Below are 18,149 nucleotides of genomic sequence, written 5' to 3' on the forward strand. Positions count from 1 at the left end.
TTGGACCCCGAGACCTTGCTAATCTACGGCCAGCCAAGCGGTCCTGCTGGTTTTCGAAATTCTTCACCCGTCCATGTAACTCTCGAATTATAGCAATGTGAAAAGAGAGGATTGCCTGCATGATTTCGGGAGCAAACTGCATCACGGGGTCTTGAATTCCGCTTCTTAGGATAGTTGCTGGAGCCTGGAAGCAAGACATCTGACGTCCCGGTAGAAATCCGCGAAAAATCCAGAGATCAATGTTTGCCAACCGCTAGGACTAGCCACTTTATTATATCATTACATTTGTAATGGCATAAAATGCGATTTGACGATGGCCTAAAGACCATGCTGAGTGACCGGCGACGATCAAAAAGGGACGAGCTATTCCAGAAATCTGAAAAACACGCGCTTGGGAAGTATCTCCCTCGCTCGTAGCTTTGGTTAAATATTTAATTGCTACCAAAACTCAGGATGAAACGCCTCGCTCTGCACGTATACCCGATCAGATGAAGTGTTGTATGTATCATAAAACTGGCTATGCTAGGTATGCGCAATAGCTTTAATTTACTGGATTTCCATGGCGTGAAGAACTGTTTACACTTTTGAGAGCCGCTGGTATAACGTTACGAAACGTTGCAAGTGCCAGTTTCCTTAACAACGCCAAGAAGCGCAGATGACAAAGATACTTTTGGCCACTCTGAATTGGATATCAATTCTCCGCCACAACCATCATGCCAGCAACCCTTCCATTTTCTAAGAAGAAACACTTCATTTGAATTCGCAGAGCAGAGTGGTGCTATTATGTATTGACATACTCCATACCATGCTGATCCTGCTAGCTGAACCATTTATTTGTCGTTGGGCCACCTTATCCGGAGACTGTGTCACGTCACTAGTCTAACAACGCAACATCTTTGTCTCCTTTACCGCAAATCGCCGTTCATTGTCCTTTGTATTCGGGCAATACTCAGAACCATAGAAAGCGACAGGACGGACGACATTGCGGTTCGTTGATACGTCGATCACAAAGAACACCAGTTGTCGGCCGCCAGGCTGGCTGGCTAATCCAGGTTGCGTTAATGCGTGAAGCAATTTCATAACGCAGTTCTCCATTGGCTGATAGCATTGACTCGAGATATTGCCAATGCGCACTGATAAAGTGGGCAATTGCTTCCAGAAATGCAGTATATGAGTTACCACAATAAAAAATACGAGGATTGGAAATTGGTTTCACATTTACTTCATTTTAACTTCAACAGGTTTAAGGGAGCAGAATTAAGCCGCCTTACATCTCCAAAGCTAATCCGTGGCGGTCACGAAGGATAGCAGCTCCAACACTCTACAACGAAAGATCTGTTTGGATTTGCCAGATAATTGTTCATATAGTGTTTGCAGACTCGCTCTAGGTAGACCCGGACAATCGCTCCGGAAGTACCTAAGGGTCTTCTTTGTTCGAGTCGAGCAACATGGCTTCTTATAAGCCAGTACCTCGTGCAAACCGCCAAATTAAGAGAATAAAAATAAGAGAATAAAAAAGTCAGTTAAATCTGGAAGCAAAAAGGCTGACAGTCACGTTTAAAACCCGAATTGAGAATGGCGGCCATATTTTCTGGGGAACGGAGGAAAGAAATCTTCATGCCACCGCCAGCACTCCCACCAAACTTCGTAACTAAACTTAAGCAATAAAGGCGCGCTTAAGGGAAACTGATCCTTCGGGAATGGTTGATGAAGCTTACTCATCACCAAATTATAATCAAGTTCGGCGCAAACTTTGTGAGTAGAAAGGATAAACTCCTCCTCAAGGAGAATTCAACTGTTCGTATTAAGTCTCAATTGGGGGGGTAATCACCAGTAAACCTGGTGGTGAACTAACGTGAGTGACGATGACGACGACGACTCGGCATGACAGGGATTTATGATTGTTGTTGAGAGGCTGCACATGAGCTCTGACATCTGTGCCATCCTATTTCATTAGTACACCAGACAGACCTCCCGGCCTTCAAGCTAGTGTTGCTGACCACCAATAGCATCGGGCAGTAACTACGTTTCAAACTATGACACCATTGAGTTGGCAGTGCAGACTCACTTAAGATGGAGTGAAAAGGGCTTGATCTTGGTTTTGACCCTTGTGGAACCCCATGTTTGAAGAAAACAATCAGTTGAATCTTTTAAGGTAACTAGACTTTCTAGCGGAGATGTTGGCTTGCATATCACAAAGATTTCAATTACAAAAACAGCAACAACAATCACGACGACACAACATACAATAGCCACAGTTTTGAGAAGGAGTGGCAATACAGCACAATCGCTGCTCCTGCCAGCTAAAATGGAAGATTTTACTGTAAATACCTTTGCAAGAAGCACAAAGTTACGACTCCTACCTACAGAAAAAACAGAAAGACGCACCTTCCCAGGGGAGTAGGTGACCAACAGTGTCAGCAGTGTGGCTCCGAGAAGGGTAAGGACTATGGCTGTCAAAAAAGAGAGATGCCGTCCCATTTGAGGTTGGAAAAAGGGCCGTGAGCAGAGATGGGAAGCTCCAAGTCATGTGACATTCCCTTGTCAGGTAAAAAGAGTGACAAACTCGTCAGCCAGGGGGGAACATAAGTCATCCGAAAGACAAGGGAAGAGGAAGAAAAACTACTCAAGAAGTGCGGGTTGGTCTTGTGGGAAATATATGCAGCGAAACATCACTATGGTTTTCAAAAATCGCATAATGGAAATGGAGAGACTCCTTAACCTTATGACGTATCAGGAAAACTCTTCGAGGCCTGCTAGCGCTGCTTCCAGTGGCACAAAATGCGGTACTCTTAGCACACTAGAGGGGAAACATACAATTGGTAAAAGGAGACGAGAGAAAAACAGCGTTAATCTGCCACCACGGACGCCGCAAGATGGATTTGCCGAGGTGGTCACCAAACGTATCAGGTAACTAAAAAAGGCGAAAACTCAAGGTAAGTTGAACAGCAAAGGAAACGACGTCACTGTAGCAAAGTCGAGCTAAACTACAACGACAACATCAGCGTCAAAGGAAAAGAGAAGGGCCAAATCACAGTCAGAGGCCCTTCTCATCAACCCGAACGATGAAAAATCTTTCACGGAAGTTCTTCGAGAAATCCGCAACAACGCTGAGACGCTAAATCTATCCAGCAGTCTCCAATTAACGATATACTAGTCAAACTTGGGTAAAAGACTGACAAGAAGAGTACGTTCTGCGGGACTGTCCATAGCATCCTAGGCATGAAAACAGTAGTTTCCAATCTAGAACTTATACGCTTCCTTTAAATAAGGGATCTGAATTGTTTCGTGAGCTCGGGAAAGATGGAGGAACCCAGATGTTTGCAATCTCAAAGTGGAAAGGCGAAAGTCAGTTCCAATTCGCTACTATTCTACTTTTCAAGTGTGACAAACCCGAGGCACAAAGCGAAAACTTGCAGGTCGGAAAAAAGATGTGGTTTATGTTCCCGATTGTGAGTAGTATCAGGTATTCGAAAGAGAGTTGTAAAAAGTTAAAAGTAAAGCGCAATAATCCACATCCTTCCAGCTTTAGAACCCTTTCATGATTCACTCTCCTACTATTCAGAGCTCCTGTATTAGTCCGATGTGAGTGTTCTTCCCACCGAAAAAGGACCAACAGATTAGCCGAGGAGCACTTGGAGAACTGCCGATTTATCTGTGCAACCCTCAGCATAGTCGGTTTGCGTACGAGGACCGTCGGTCGCCATCACACCGTCGGTTTCTGTCAGATAGCAGCTGCTTGTTGGTGGCTTCAATTCGGTAGTCCAAGTAGCCTTTGTGTTCCAGACTCCCAACTGCACTTTATATTCCCCCTTCCCAATGCCTCCAAGTCCTCTTCATTTATGCGGAGTAAGAGGTGTGCACTTTGGGAGAATGTTCGAGGCTGCTTAAACTACCACCACCAATATAATCTTGATTCTAATGACGGACGCAGTTTAGTTAAGTTTAGTTTACTGAGGGGAGCCGCAGCTCCGAGTACTCAGACCATTGTTAGGCCCATTGTACTATTCCTGTAAATCGCCTATTCAATGGCTTCCCGCCTACAGCGTTCGTAGGCTTTAGCGAATCTGAGAACATTCTCCAGACGCAGGGAGTGTGCAGATTTTTCATTGAAGAAAACCTTGTCAAGGTGTCTTCGGCTGAGATCTGAGGAGCCCGGACAGCTGCATAAAAAGTGCAGGGCCGCCTCCTCCTCCTCCCCACATTGGCTGCACATAGCCGAAACCACCACCCCAATCTTTTCCATGTGGTAGTTTAAGGAGCAGTGTCCCGTTAAAATCCCGACTAGGGTTTTCATGTCCCACTTCTTAAGGAACAGTTAAGTCCTTGGGGTTTTAACGTAGGTACCTGTCGTGGAGACTTAATCCTACGGTCTTCTTAAGACACGGATTGATTTTGGGACCACAATCAGAGCCCCGCTGTGACAAGCAACAACGGTACCAGTTTATGCAAGTGCATGGCTTATCATTCATACTGGTGGATGTAAGACCTACCTAAATCTCTACCGAGCTAAGGAGTACGGCACCCGTGTTGAAACGCAACAGCACGCCGAGGCCCGAAGGTCTCTTTTCGTTTGAGCATCACCAACAGCCCCCATGAAGCTCTCACAAGGGGGCCAACCGCAAACAACCGAGCTGTACCCATATACGACACAAAAATGCCTCTGTCAGTCTCCTGATTACCAGTGACGTTAGAGTGCCCTGGCACCCACATCAGGAATGTTTCGTTCAGTCGCCCAAGTCTCAGCAGCTTCGATTTGTCGTTGCTGTTTAGCGCTGATAATGCCGCCCGACTGTCGGAACAGATTCGAATGGTGCGATCCCTCCACTTTTATCGCAGACATTCTTCTGCTACCAATCAAATTGCATATATCTCCCCCTTCTCCGTCATTTTTCCGATTCCACGAGAACACCCCTGCGTCCGATCCGCTCTCCATAATTGACCCGTCATCATCATCATTAAGGGCGCAACAACCGGTATCTGCTCTAGGCCTGCTTTAAAGGAACTCCAGACACCCCGGTTTTGCACCGAGGTCCACAAATTCGATATCCCTAAAAGCTGTCTGACGTCCTGACCTACGCCATCGCTCCATCTCAGGCAGGGTCTGCCTCGTCTTCTATAAGGGCGCCTATAAGACTAGAACTTATAACGCAAGTTTCCGAGGAATACATGAGGACTGGCAAGATCATAGTCTTGTAAGTAAGAGCTTTGACCCTATGGTGAGACGTTTCGAGCGGAACAGTCTTTATAAGCTGAAAGCTGTTGGCTGACAACAACCGTGCGCGGATTTCATCATCGTAGCGGTTATCGGTTGTGATTTTCGACCCTAGATAGGAGAAATTGTCAACGGTCTCAAAGTTGTATTCTCCTACCTTTATTCTTCTTCGTGTTTGACCAGTGCGGTTTGATATTGTTGGTTGATTCGTCTTCGGTGCTGACGTTGTCACCATATATTTTGTTTTGCCTTCATTGATGTGCAGCCCAAGATCTCGCGCCGATTGCCGCCTGCTCGATCTGGATGAAGGCAGTTTGTACGTCTCGAGTGGTTCTTCCCATGATGTCGATATCGTCAGCATAGGCCAGTAGTTGGGTGGACTTGAAGAGGATCGTACTTCTTGCATTTACCTCAGCATCACGCATCACTTGCTCGAGGGCCAGGTTAAAGAGGACGCATGATAGCGCATCCCCTTGTCGTAGACCGTTGTTGATGTCGAATGGTCTTGAGAGTGATCCTGCTGCTTTTATCTGGCCTCGCACATTGGTCAGGGTCAGCCTAGTCAGTCTTATTAATTTCGTCGGGATACCGAATTCTCTCATGGCCGTGTACAGTTTTACCCTGGCTATGCTATCATAGGCGGCTTTAAAGTCGATGAACAGATGGTGCAACTGTTGTCCATATTCCAACAGTTTTTCCATCGTTTGCCGCACCGAGAAAATCTGATCTGTTGCTGATTTGCCTGGAGTGAACCCTCTTTTGGGCCAATGATGTTCTGGGCGTATGGGGCTATCCGGCCTAGCAAGATAGTGGAGAATATTTTATAGATGGTACTCAGCAACGTGATACCTCTATAATTGCTGCACTGTGTGATATCTCCCTTTTTATGTATGAGACAGATAATACCTCGTTGCCAATCGTCAGGCATTGATTCGCTGTCCCATACCTTGAGTACAAGTCGGTGAACCACTTGGTGTAATTGATCGCCTCCATATTTAACCAATTCGGCTGTAATTCCATCGGCTCCTGGCGACTTATGATTTTTTAGTCGATGAATTGCATGGACTGTTTCTCCTAAACTTGGTGGTGGCAGTATTTGTCCGTCGTCTTCAGTTCGCGGGACTTCCAACTCGCCGATGTTCTGGTTGTTCAGTAGCTCATCAAAGTACTCAACCCATCGCTCTAATATGCCCGTTCTGTCGGAAATCAGATTTGCCTCTTTGTCTCGGCAGGATGAGCATCGAGGTGTATAAGGCTTCATCCTGCTGACTTGTTGGTAAAACTTGCGCGCCTGATGCGGTTGCTCCGTGTACTTTTCTACTTCACGGACTTGTTGGTTCTCCCAGGCTTCCTTTTCCCGTCTGCGAAGTCTTCCTAGCGTTGACCGTAAGTCCATTGCGGGGTCACCAACTGTGGATTTCATGCAGAGTTGCATTCAAGCGGTCACATACTGCCGGTAATTATTATGGCTAGGCCGTCCGCAAATGCTTGCGCGCTATCCATTACCAACAGCCATAACAGTGGAGAGAGAACCCCTCTCTATGGGCCCTTGAGACATCCTTCTTTAACAGACTTCTGGCCGACCAATATGTAGATGTTTCTCCACTCTAGCATGTGAAGGATCCAACTGATTAGCAGTGGTTCAATTCCATACTGTTTTGCAAAATCACAAATTGGCGCGAATGAGGCATAATTGAAGGCACCTTCGATGTCCATGAATGCGCCTAAGGCACATTCTTTTTCAGACACTTTTGCCATAAGTTCATGGAGTGCTGTCTCCGTGGATTTGCCTTTCTGGTAGGCGTATTACCTATGGTGAAGTGGCCACTTAGGAATGTGTGTATCCCTTATGAACCGATCTACTAGTATTTCTAGTCCTTTTAGTAGAAAGGACATTATACTGATCGTTCGGAAGCTTTTTGTGTCTGTGTAGGTGAGTTTCCCTAGTTTGGGAATGAATAACACCTTCACATCACACCAGTTAATTGGAATATAGGCATATGCTAGGCGTGCGCGATATATATTCCGAATATATAGACTCAGGGCAGCGAATGATGCCATCCGGACCTGCAGACTTGTATCTGTGGAACGAGTTAAATGCCTATTTCACTCGCTTCAGTGATACTTCTTTGCATGCCGGATTCCAGTCTCTCGGTTGAGGGCTGTATGTACCTGTCAGGCCCCGAGATTAGATTTTAGATGCTGCCTGGGAAGTGCACTTCAAGCAAACGGTTTGACGTTTCTTCATCGCTATCTGTGTACCTTCCGTTCTGTAAACGTAAATAACCCAGTTTCTGGCTACGTTCTTTAACTAGAATCCGCTTCAGCCTGAAAATAGTTAGTCTCTTCGCAAAAGCATCTCCATGATGATCATTTAGCCGATCTTATGCTCTTCTTTAGAGCCCTCTGTACCTCTTTATAGCGATTTAAGCTAGCCTCTGAATCACACTTTAGGGCACGATTGAAGAGCATCCTTGTCGTTCTCCTCTGTTTTGCCAAATCCGAGTTCCACCATGGTGTTTTACCCTTCTTTGGCGTCTTGAGTGGAAAGCTTTTTTCGAAAGCTCCTCTCGTACTAGTTGTGATCATCTGGGTTGTTTTCTCAATTTCAGCAATGGATTTAATGTGTTTCCCAGGGATCGTGACTCGGGCGCTCAATTCTATTTTATACATGGAATGAGTGGAGGTGGATCCATGCCCATTACGAAATCCATGCGTCTGTGATCCGAGAGTGTGATATCGTTTGATACTCTCCCCTCTCTGACCAGAGCTGCGATGTTAGGGGATGCCACCGTGCAGGGCCACGCACCGGAAATCACAGGTAAATTTTTGTGAAAATGACACGTGAGGGGTCGAAGCGGTCAAAGGACCCCCTCCCCCCTGCCATTCGCAAGCTTTGCTAGCACAGAGGCATGTAAGCACGTGTTAATGGAGCACTTCGATGGTGCTTCAATATATACGGCTGAGCCTATACGGTCAATTTCGACAATTTTTTAGGTTTTTGGGGTCGCTTTCTTCTTTTGGTCGTCTCTGACCGTCTCCTTCACTTCCCCATCATGACCCATGCGTCTACCGATATGCTGCTCGTACACTTCATTCGTAACAGTGTCGGGTCGAATTACCCCGATGACGTGGCGGAGGCAGGTATTAAGGAAGTCTTGGAATCTTTGAGCAACAGGGGCGGCCGTTTCCCATATACCAATCCCATATAAACTCCAAACAGAACACCGGTTCGAAATAACCTTAACTTGATGTTGGCGCTGGGGTGGTTGGCTAGTTGGCCAAGATCCATGACTCGGTGAGAGAGCAAGATGATATCGTTCATTGAACCCTTCCACGTCCTTCAGTGGGACGAGATGCAACCACGGAGGACTGTCAGGAGATGCTACCGTGATGTCGATGACATCTCGCCTGACCACCACGGTGAAAAAAGTGGGTTCATTACCCAAATTAAGGATCTGCAAATCGGTTTCTACTAGATACTCCAGTAGACTCGATCCTCTTGCATTGATGTTGGAACTTCCCCAGCATGTGTGGTGAGCGTTGACATCACATCGTGATATTACCCCTGACTCCAAACTACACTTTATATTCCACCCTTCGCAATGCCTCGGAGTCCTCTTCATTTATGCGAAGTAAGAGATGTACACTTTGGGAGAATGTTCGAGGTTGCTTAAACCACCCTTGAAGTTACTTGCTGTACACTACGAATATATGTATCTTGATTCTAATGGCGGACATAACTATTGAGTATGATCTGTGAAAGTTTTGAACCGGGGTCACCCAATATCTACATTTAAAAACTGAAGAAAGAATAAAGAATTAAGGAAATAGCGCCCAATGTGGGATTCAATGTAGTACCAAAGTTAACTTCTGGCTGATCAATCAATAGCCTCCATGGGCTGGCGCAGTTGACAAGATCTATTCGATTTTCTTAGATTCATAGCCTTGGGCCTCTTCAATTCTATTCAACTTGATTGGTTACTGAACGTCACGCCCACATTGATGGACATTAAAAAGATACATTTATCTGCACACCTGTATCTTCTAGCTCTGATTAGTGAATAATATTTGCACTTTAAAATCGCAACCTTGTTTACTGATGAATAATACATTCGAGTACATAAAACATTACAAAATCAAGATCTTCGCGGCGCTATCCTCCTCATCTGAAGCTGCTGTAAATACCAGTTGGGATTTCCCACGGTTCATAAAGATTCAAATATAAAACTACTCAAATATTTAGGAAAAAAAATGGTAGAAAAACTGTTGGCTGAATACAAATATCACAGAATTCCCTTCCGCTGGTTCATAATAAAAAGTGTGAGATCGTATTTAGCACTGAACCGATAATAAGGTTCAAGTGAAGAAGTCGTAAACCTCGAGATGGAATAATACAAAAGAGTTGAAGAAAAGATACGGAGGTTCCTCATACAAACTGATTCGTGTAGATCTTCCGAAAAAATAAGAGCGAAACGTTCACCAATTTTATTGTTATTAATCTGTGAATGGTGAATAGATGCTGAACGTTGTGCGATAAGGCGCCACCTTATATTTCGACTTCATATGGGATATAAAAGATACTCACGGGTATGGGGGTTAGGAGCTGAGATACTTGACTGGTGCCAGCGGTAAAATTTAACAACAAAGATCGCAGTAATAAAACTATCTGCGCCAGGTTGGTTTTGGTTGTGTTACCTTTCAAACGGCTCAAAAAGTGTATGTTTTATGGTTATAGGTCAAGTCGATGGATCATATCATGGAAACTGCAGTGCCTTTGTAGCCGCTGGAGCGACGCGAAATGCCCAGGGCCTTCGTATTGAGCTGTCCAGTTCGTCGGTTGGCCTTCTTCGACGGCCATAAACCGAGATCTGGCTTTATAGTCGCATTGAGCGCTGGCTTTTTTGCTACGTAGCCCAAATCTGAATGGGTTTTATGCCATCATAGATACCCTGTTTTCATATTTGCACGCAGCCAAGTCGAGCGCATTCCAGCTCGTTTGGTAATCTAGTGTTTCCAAGCGAACTCTACGAAATTGTTTTCCGTAAATGAGCCTGGGAAAAAAAAGAATCTCATGACGAATACCATACAGTGCCAGATACCCTGCATCTAGCCGCAAGGAGTCTGTCCAACCTCATTCAGTACCTTGATGGGTTACGTCTTTTTATGCCTTTATCACCTGTCGATGGAGCGTCGGTGAAGGCTTGCACTTCGCCTGCAAACCCCGCTTTATGACTACTGCACCATATAAACTGCAATATGGCAAGCATAAAATGCATAGTCGGCTTGACTCGAAAATCTTTCGTACATTTATGACTTAATTACGAGCTACATTCCCAATGGCATGCGCATTCCACTATCGCATCGCGTATCCTACGCATTCGTTGCGTGGAAAATTGGAAAAGTCGGCATCAGATTTGCCCAACGGTTTTGTCGATCCACTTTGCAGAATAATGAACGCAACAATCGGATCTTTGGACACGGTTAGGGGTGCTGTCGGCGGTTAATTCAATTCCGCACGGTGATGCGTTTAGGTCCAAAAGAAACTGCAAATGATTTATGCTTTGATATTAATTTACCAGGCCAGGTCCTTGCGACATGTCATAAAGACCATTGTGTCGGTCCGGAGCATACAACCTGATGATCGCGCAGGGAGTCGATTGGGAGTGTTTGGTTTTAACGATTGCATGGTTCGAAAGCCAATTTGTATCTTTGATAGGCATGCATTGTGTGGCAATTGGATTGATGGAGCTACATCACTAATTGTTCAATTTGTTGGAATGCCCATAAAGCAGGAGTTCGGCAGAACAAAGCTGGCATCTGATAGGGACGTGTATGTACTTTTTCAATGGACCAGAAACCTTAACATTGAATTATTCGCCAACTAGTGACCACAACACACTAGGTCGCCTTAGATAACGAAATTACCAAAAACAAGAAATAAAAATAATTTCTGACCGATAAGCGCTAATGCTTGTGCGACTCCTTATCTCGGCCCAACCGATTTGGTGCGGTTTTCCGTGGTGCTGAAGTTATTACAAGAAATCAGCTGCCAAACTTTCTGATATCGCTCCAACAGTATTTCCTTATCACTTCCCAATGGTCTTGATATAAATTTAATATTCCCCTGAAATTTGGACTCGCGCTTTTGGCGCCCACCATGTTATTTTATTTACTTGAATAGAAATAATCTTTTGTGTGTGTTTTTTTTTGTTGCAGACCTCAATGCCGAGTATTTGGATTTTGGCCGTGGTGGTCACCTGAGTGCCTCGTCGAGAACGAAACGAATGCGTACGTCATTCAAACATCACCAGCTTAGAACAATGAAGTCCTATTTTTCGATTAATCACAATCCAGATGCCAAGGATCTCAAGCAGCTCTCCCAGAAGACCGGATTGCCAAAAAGAGTGTTACAGGTGAGTTGGGGATGGTCAATTTTGGGACCGGGGAAAATCGATGTGTTCTAAGATTAGTTAAGTAATTGTTTTGAAAAACTACTTTGCCATAGAATAGAACGTTCAGAGTTGAGTAGAGCAAACCACTTTTATGAAATGCGGTTTGTTAATTTTCTCAAGAGAAGGGCGAATAAATTTTAAGCCAGTTTATAGAATATCCAGGAGTTAGGAGAGGTATAACACGAAGGCTCGGACAACTGTCAGCCCGGCCCCAGTTTTTTCACGCAATATTCACCGTCTCTATACGGTCCTGTTCTTAATGATGGTACAAATAAGATACAACCATGAGATGTACTAAATATTTAACGACCCTGAAGTCACCAAATTAATAAAACTTGAGATGTTACAATGGCTGGCCACGCTCATTGGACAACATTTGGTTACCTATAACGGTATTCGAAGGGAGGGCAGAATAACGAAGATCGGTAAGAAAACCCACTGCTTGGATTTCGAAATTGGCGGACGCGATCGATGGATCAAAATTATTGGAGGAAGGCCGAAGAACCTCAACGACGGCTGACGATAAAGTAGCTGCATCTGTTTCTTTATCATCATTTCAGCGGCTCTTTCAGGAAGTACTAAGGTCAGCTCATTCCTTGCTCTGAATTTATGCATTGTCATGTCTAAAAAACAACTAGCAGAACCGCCCTGAATATTTTCGAATAGGCAGCCCTTTTGGTTCACATTTAATACCGTTTAAATTATACTGCCTCAGGAAGAAGCTGCTAGAATTCTGAATGTAGGCGGCTAGTGCAGTGCCATATATTACTTGTTTCTTTAGAACTTAGTTTGATGTGTAAGGGTCGAGTTAACTCATAGGAGGAGGAGTCTGTGCTGCCGTAAAGGATCATATTTCTATTACCCCTACTATCTTGTTAACCACCTTTACCTATGGCCTACGGCCTTGTATGGCTTCTCCAATAGAATCATTTTTTGATATGCTGTCGGATATTTTCTTGGTTAAATTCCCGGACCAGCCTCTCATCCTGAATGAGGACTCCTATTTTCCCGTAATTGAATGACTGACCTTCCTCGGTTTACCCGTTCTCTCTAAACTTATCACTCCCTCGTTTCTAGTTCTTACTGCGCCCATGAAAGTTTGTGAGCTGGGATTTAAGAATATACTCAAAATACACTAAAAAAGGATAACATTTTGTGGGCTAGCATCCTGCAAATTTCAATTTTTTATTACTACCGAAACGTCAATATTGTCTCGAAAAGGGAGTGACTTCACTCCGAAGACGAAAACGGTCTATAATTGAAGAATGAACCTCAAAGTTTCCACAATAGTCAGTTTCTCTAACTCGAGCGAGAATTCCAAGGATATAAACTGGGCATTCTCGGCATAAACGAAGTGAGTGATAGTGGGACTGAGGGTGTCGGGTTGTTTTTGACGTCTTCCGTAACCCATGACCGGGCAGCAGGACTCTGACTGCAAGATTTTGGTCTAGGTTAATAAGCATTCGAATGGTACAATGCTATGCACTAACGAAGACTTCCAACATAGTTGAAAAGGATGCTTTCTACCAGCAATCATACGCAGTTCAGGAGAGGCTTACTAAAGGTGATTTGAATACCAATTATGGGGAAACACGGGCTTGGCAGCCGTAATGGCATTGGTGACAGGTTTGTAGATTTCTGCAGCTTCCACTGTCTCTTTATTGGTGGCACATTGTTCAAGCATATAATTTGTCATAAGGTCAGTTAGGTTTCAGTCGGCCGAGAACATTCGAACAATCAAGTTATCCAGTTTTAGGAAAACGAAGGGAAGTTCAACGTAGCCGTTACAAAAAAAAAATTTTCTAATGCGCTGGTGAGGGAAGCGGAAGATGCTGCAGAACACAATGATTTCAGAAGTGTATACCGCATCACGACAATAAACCTTTCGATGGTCCTGTGAAAAACGTTAACAATGACGATCAGCTATTAGGTGAAAAGAACACTTCACCACAGTTTTCAATCGTATCACATACGGTGAAGTTCCGCCTTTTGTAGATTAAATAACTAGCCCCCGTAACATGCAAATACGTATTGTTTCTCCAAGGAGAAAAGAAATCATCCCGACCATCAATGCATTCAAACAGTGAAAGCCGCTAGGCTTCACGAGCCTCCCGTAGCGTTATTTATCACTGCACCTGGAGTTACTCTAGATCTGCTGCTTCTACTCGTAAGGAGAATCCGGGCATCTGAGACTTTTCCCAGAGACTGGAAAAAGAGGATATTCGTTAAGATTGCCAATGAAATGCATTTGGTTTGAGCGTGGCAAGGGTTATCTACATGCACCTTGCCGTCGCAACTTTTCTCTGTCAAAGAATCCCCAAATGCACCCAATAACATCCCGAGAGCTTGATTGACAGAGAACAAGTTGGTTTCTACTCCGGATTCTCTTGCATTAACCACATCAACGGCTATGAATCTAAGAAATGAAGAGAAACGGTTGAGGGAACTATATTGGGCGGGCCTACCAGGGATGGAGCAGTCCAGGGTGCTTATTGGGGGATACGAACCCATGCGTACAAAGGATTGCTTAAACCTCACCAAAAAGAACCTCCGAATCATAGTGGGAATTCTCACTGGTCATTGTCGGCTGAACTATCTAGGGAAGCTAGGGATATCTACGGACACTGCCTGCAGGTTTTGTGAGGAGGAGGACGAAACCTCTATGCACGTCCTGGGACAGTGTCCGGCACTTGTGCAAAGTAGGTCGATACATTTGGGAGAACACTTAATACCAGATGCAAAGCTGAAACTTCTGGAAGTGGGGAACATACTAAAGTTCCTAACGGTTACAGGCCTGCTTGAGATTCTATGATCAAAAGGTACACTATAATCAGTAAAAGGGGCACAATAGTTCTTCAAGGACGCGGTGCGACTTTCCCTTAACAGAACAATAATAACCACATCAACGCTCGACGGATTTTTTTGGCACAGTGCGGGCAGATTTCAAATCTTCCCTTCACGTGGTCTTTATAGACTTCAATAAGGCCGTCGTCAGCGCCAACGTATCTGGCGTTGTCTACGCAGGAGGGGCATTCCATCGAAATTAGTAGCTATTATCAGAGCGACATATGATAGAACAAAATGTCACGTGTTATACTCAGGTAAAATCGCTGAGGATTTTGAGGTCCAAAGTGGAGTCCGCTTAGATTGCATCCTATCACCTATATTATTTCTTCTTGTTATCGGTGACGTTCTCCATACTTCCTCTTCCGGAGGACGTAGAAGAATTCAATGGACGATGACATTTTTCCTCAAATACCTTGACTACGCTGATGATATTTGTTTGCTCTCTGACCAGGTGATGGATCTTGGCCAAATAGCTCCGAATTTGGAAAAAGAGGCAGGTAGAGTCAACACCAAGATTGAGGCTGTTCTGTGCTAGTTGCAGATGAAAAGTGAACTCGACTGTTACTCAAAAGCTGCAAGTCTTCATCAACAGCTATTTGCGTCGTCTTGTCGGAATACGCTGGGCTGACACTATTTCAAATGAAGAACATGATCGGCACACAGGTTTGGCACTCGTACGCACTCTGATCGGAAGGCGAAAGTGGCAATGGATAAGTCACACATTAAGGACAGGCGATAATTGTATTGCAGGATACACCATGCAGTGGAATCCTTTCTTCCAAGATCGCCGACAAGTGGCTTACCCCAAGGGAACTTGGCGCAGAAGAGTAGAGGAGGAGTACAGTCATCTCGGGAAGTCGTGGGGAACTGAAGCCTATTTCAGATAACCGCGAACGATGACGTGTAGATGTGATTGGCGCTTTATGCCTCATGAAGGGGTGACTGGAACCATATAGCTTTTCCTTCATCTGAGGCTTTACAGGGATTCACCCTTAGTTTTCTCCACTCATTCTTCATTCGTGATCTTCTGTCCTTATCTATTTAGTTCTGTTTTCTGTATGTAGACGATTTGAAACTATTTTGCTATTGCTGACTGTCTAATCAACATACTGGTCCACTATTAATGCCCGGCATAGGGTCTCGTCTGGGCACTGAATAAGTTGGCGCTTAATATCAGCAAATAATTCCCATTAGTTTTTCTCTGAAATCTTATCTATGTTTAGGGGCTGTGTTTTGGGTGTGCGGAACAACCGAAGCAATGACATTTTTGTTTGTCTTCCCTCACGTACTGCGTTTACATCTATGTGCAGGAGTGGGAAGCCTCGATTCCTGAATTCTAACACTGTCCGATTTTGGGAGAAGTCAATGGGAAAACTATCTTGCTGATCGGATGGGAGAAGCGTAAACAATTCCCCGGAAATTATTGACAAGTATTGAGCCGATATCAATAGTGCTCCGGTACAAGTGAAGTTTTTAGGCGAAAACCATTACGGAGAGATGGGAGAAATACTTTGAGCAGACCCCAGTGCTAGTGAACCAAGCTAGATTGTCAAGTATGCATGTGATGCGGTTAAGTATCGGTATCGTAGCAAATTTCAGGATGTGCAGCGTATCGTCCGGGGTGAAAGACGAGAATTTTTTATTACATTCGTCATTGGGAACCATATATTCGAACACGAAGGAACCACAGGTGATCGCACGTATTTCGATGGCCCGTTCATTGACGTTAGCGGTCAGCTCCTTCTCCACGATGATGAGAAGCTTAAGAGGTGGAAGGAATATCTGACCATAATTCTCAACCACATAACATCTAGGGAAGTTCCACCGCGGGGCTTCATAGCCTCTCTGCGAAAGTCAGTTCCTGCAGACATTTTGCCTTTAGAGGAAACTTCAATGGTAGTTATTAATAACGAGGTTGTTGCTTGTGCATGGGTTGTCTGCTTTCCCGCTTTCGTGCTAATAATCCTCTGAGAGGGAACAACTTCGTTGAAATTTCTGTCAATGATTTGATCGCCTCCTAATGCACCAGTCTTGGTCCCCGCGGAAAACGTGGAACTGGGTCCACCACAGCTGTGTTAGTTTGTCTTCAGGCTGAAGAGTCGACTAGGTCCAGTGTGGCTCTCACAAGGGAGATTCTCCTCAATTTTCGCCCGAAAATACTCTTCGTTGGGTAGAACTTCTTTGGACATTTCCTCACCTCCAACTTCGGCTTATTCCGCAGTACCTTTCTTTGTTGCCGGCTGGGAACATACGCAGGTGTTTGGTCCGCATGACTTTATTTCACAAACCGACTTAGACCAGTTGCGTGCTTATTTCAAACCATCGTTTTTTCTGCTCTTCCTGGTAAACTTGGAGAAGAGGTTTATGACAGGCAGGATTTAACATGTAGATCCCCTTCCTTAGTGGCATAAGTTCCTTCCACTTCTTAATCAATTTAGGCAATAATATTCAAGTTTCCAGTTTCTCTAAATATGAGTGTTGCAGGACTATTCTTTATAGCTTCACACAGATTTCTTGGGGAGGGTTGACAGGAATTTGATGAGGTCTCCAAAATCTCGTTTTGGATGGATTCATAGTCCATGACTTCTTACCAATTGAAGCGTTGAAAATCTTAGATTCCACACTGATGTTTTAATGCCCTGAGTGTAGTGACAACTACTCTAGGCTACCCCACCAATACAAGGTGGTGCCCGAGAAAGAGCATCCAGTTAACTTCGAAGACCGCAGTAGGTTGTCATTGGTTACTTTAGGCTAACTAGTTGAATCCAGGAAATCACACGTGAATATAAGAGATTCGTTAGGTGCTCGAAACGAGACTCCTTTAGAGCGTACTGTGAGGAACTGAAAGGCGAAAGAGAGACTTAAAGACTGTGCAGAGTCCTCAAAAGGGACCTACAGAATGGATTCAGTACAGACGCTCCTGGAAGTACACCACCCGGGAGAACGGGTGAGAGAAGTGGCAGGGCGGAGTTGACGGTTCTTGCAACCCCTTCAACACGCAAGTGCTGCAAGGGGAACTGGAACACTGCGAAAGCGGTTGTTACCCATGAAAACGTGAGAGCTGCCATACTGTACTTTGAACATCTCAAAGCACCTGACATGGATGGCATCTATCCAGCAATGCTAAAGGAGGGTATGGAGCACTGCGAGCAACCTCTAAGAAATCTGGACTACGTGCCTTTCTCTTGGCAAAAGATTAAGATAGTCTTCATACCGAAAAATGGGAAAGATGACTATTCTAATACAAAGAACTTCAGACAGATCAACTTGCCTTCACTCTTGCTGAAAGATTTGGAGAGATTGGTGGAGCGTCACATTCGTGGAAGGCACTTAGGTCGCACCCATTTAATGCAAACCAACATGCCTACCAGCGTAGAAAATCCTGTGAGTCTGCTCTTCATTCTTTGGTTACAAAGATAGAGTATACAACTGTGGAGGGAGAGTACACGATGGGAGTGCTCGTGGACATAGAAGGGGCATTTGACTGTGCGCCTTTTCAAAAACTTGGCGATGGTGCCAGGGGGCATGGTGTTGATGAAACTTTAATTAAGTGGATCTACGCTATGCTGTAGTGTTGAAGTGGGTGTCGATCGCTACCTAACAACGGAAGCAACGAAAGGCTGCCCCCATGG

At 44.7% G+C, this 18,149-nt stretch overlaps 1 protein-coding gene across 3 annotated transcripts in view; it reads left to right on the forward strand.

The window, feature by feature from the left end:
- Positions 1 to 18,149, forward strand: part of LOC119646630 (protein apterous) — a 255,792-nt gene that overhangs the window by 233,511 nt on the left and 4,132 nt on the right. For all 3 annotated transcript variants that reach the window (XM_038047138.1, XM_038047139.1, XM_038047140.1), the window contains one exon: positions 11,435 to 11,631. In XM_038047138.1, the coding sequence (XP_037903066.1) occupies positions 11,435 to 11,631 (197 nt within the window). The remainder of the gene's footprint in view (positions 1 to 11,434; positions 11,632 to 18,149) is intronic.

The sequence above is a fragment of the Hermetia illucens genome, chromosome 1 (genome assembly GCF_905115235.1).
Source record: "Hermetia illucens chromosome 1, iHerIll2.2.curated.20191125, whole genome shotgun sequence".
In the NCBI taxonomy this organism is placed as follows: Eukaryota; Metazoa; Arthropoda; class Insecta; order Diptera; family Stratiomyidae; genus Hermetia; species Hermetia illucens.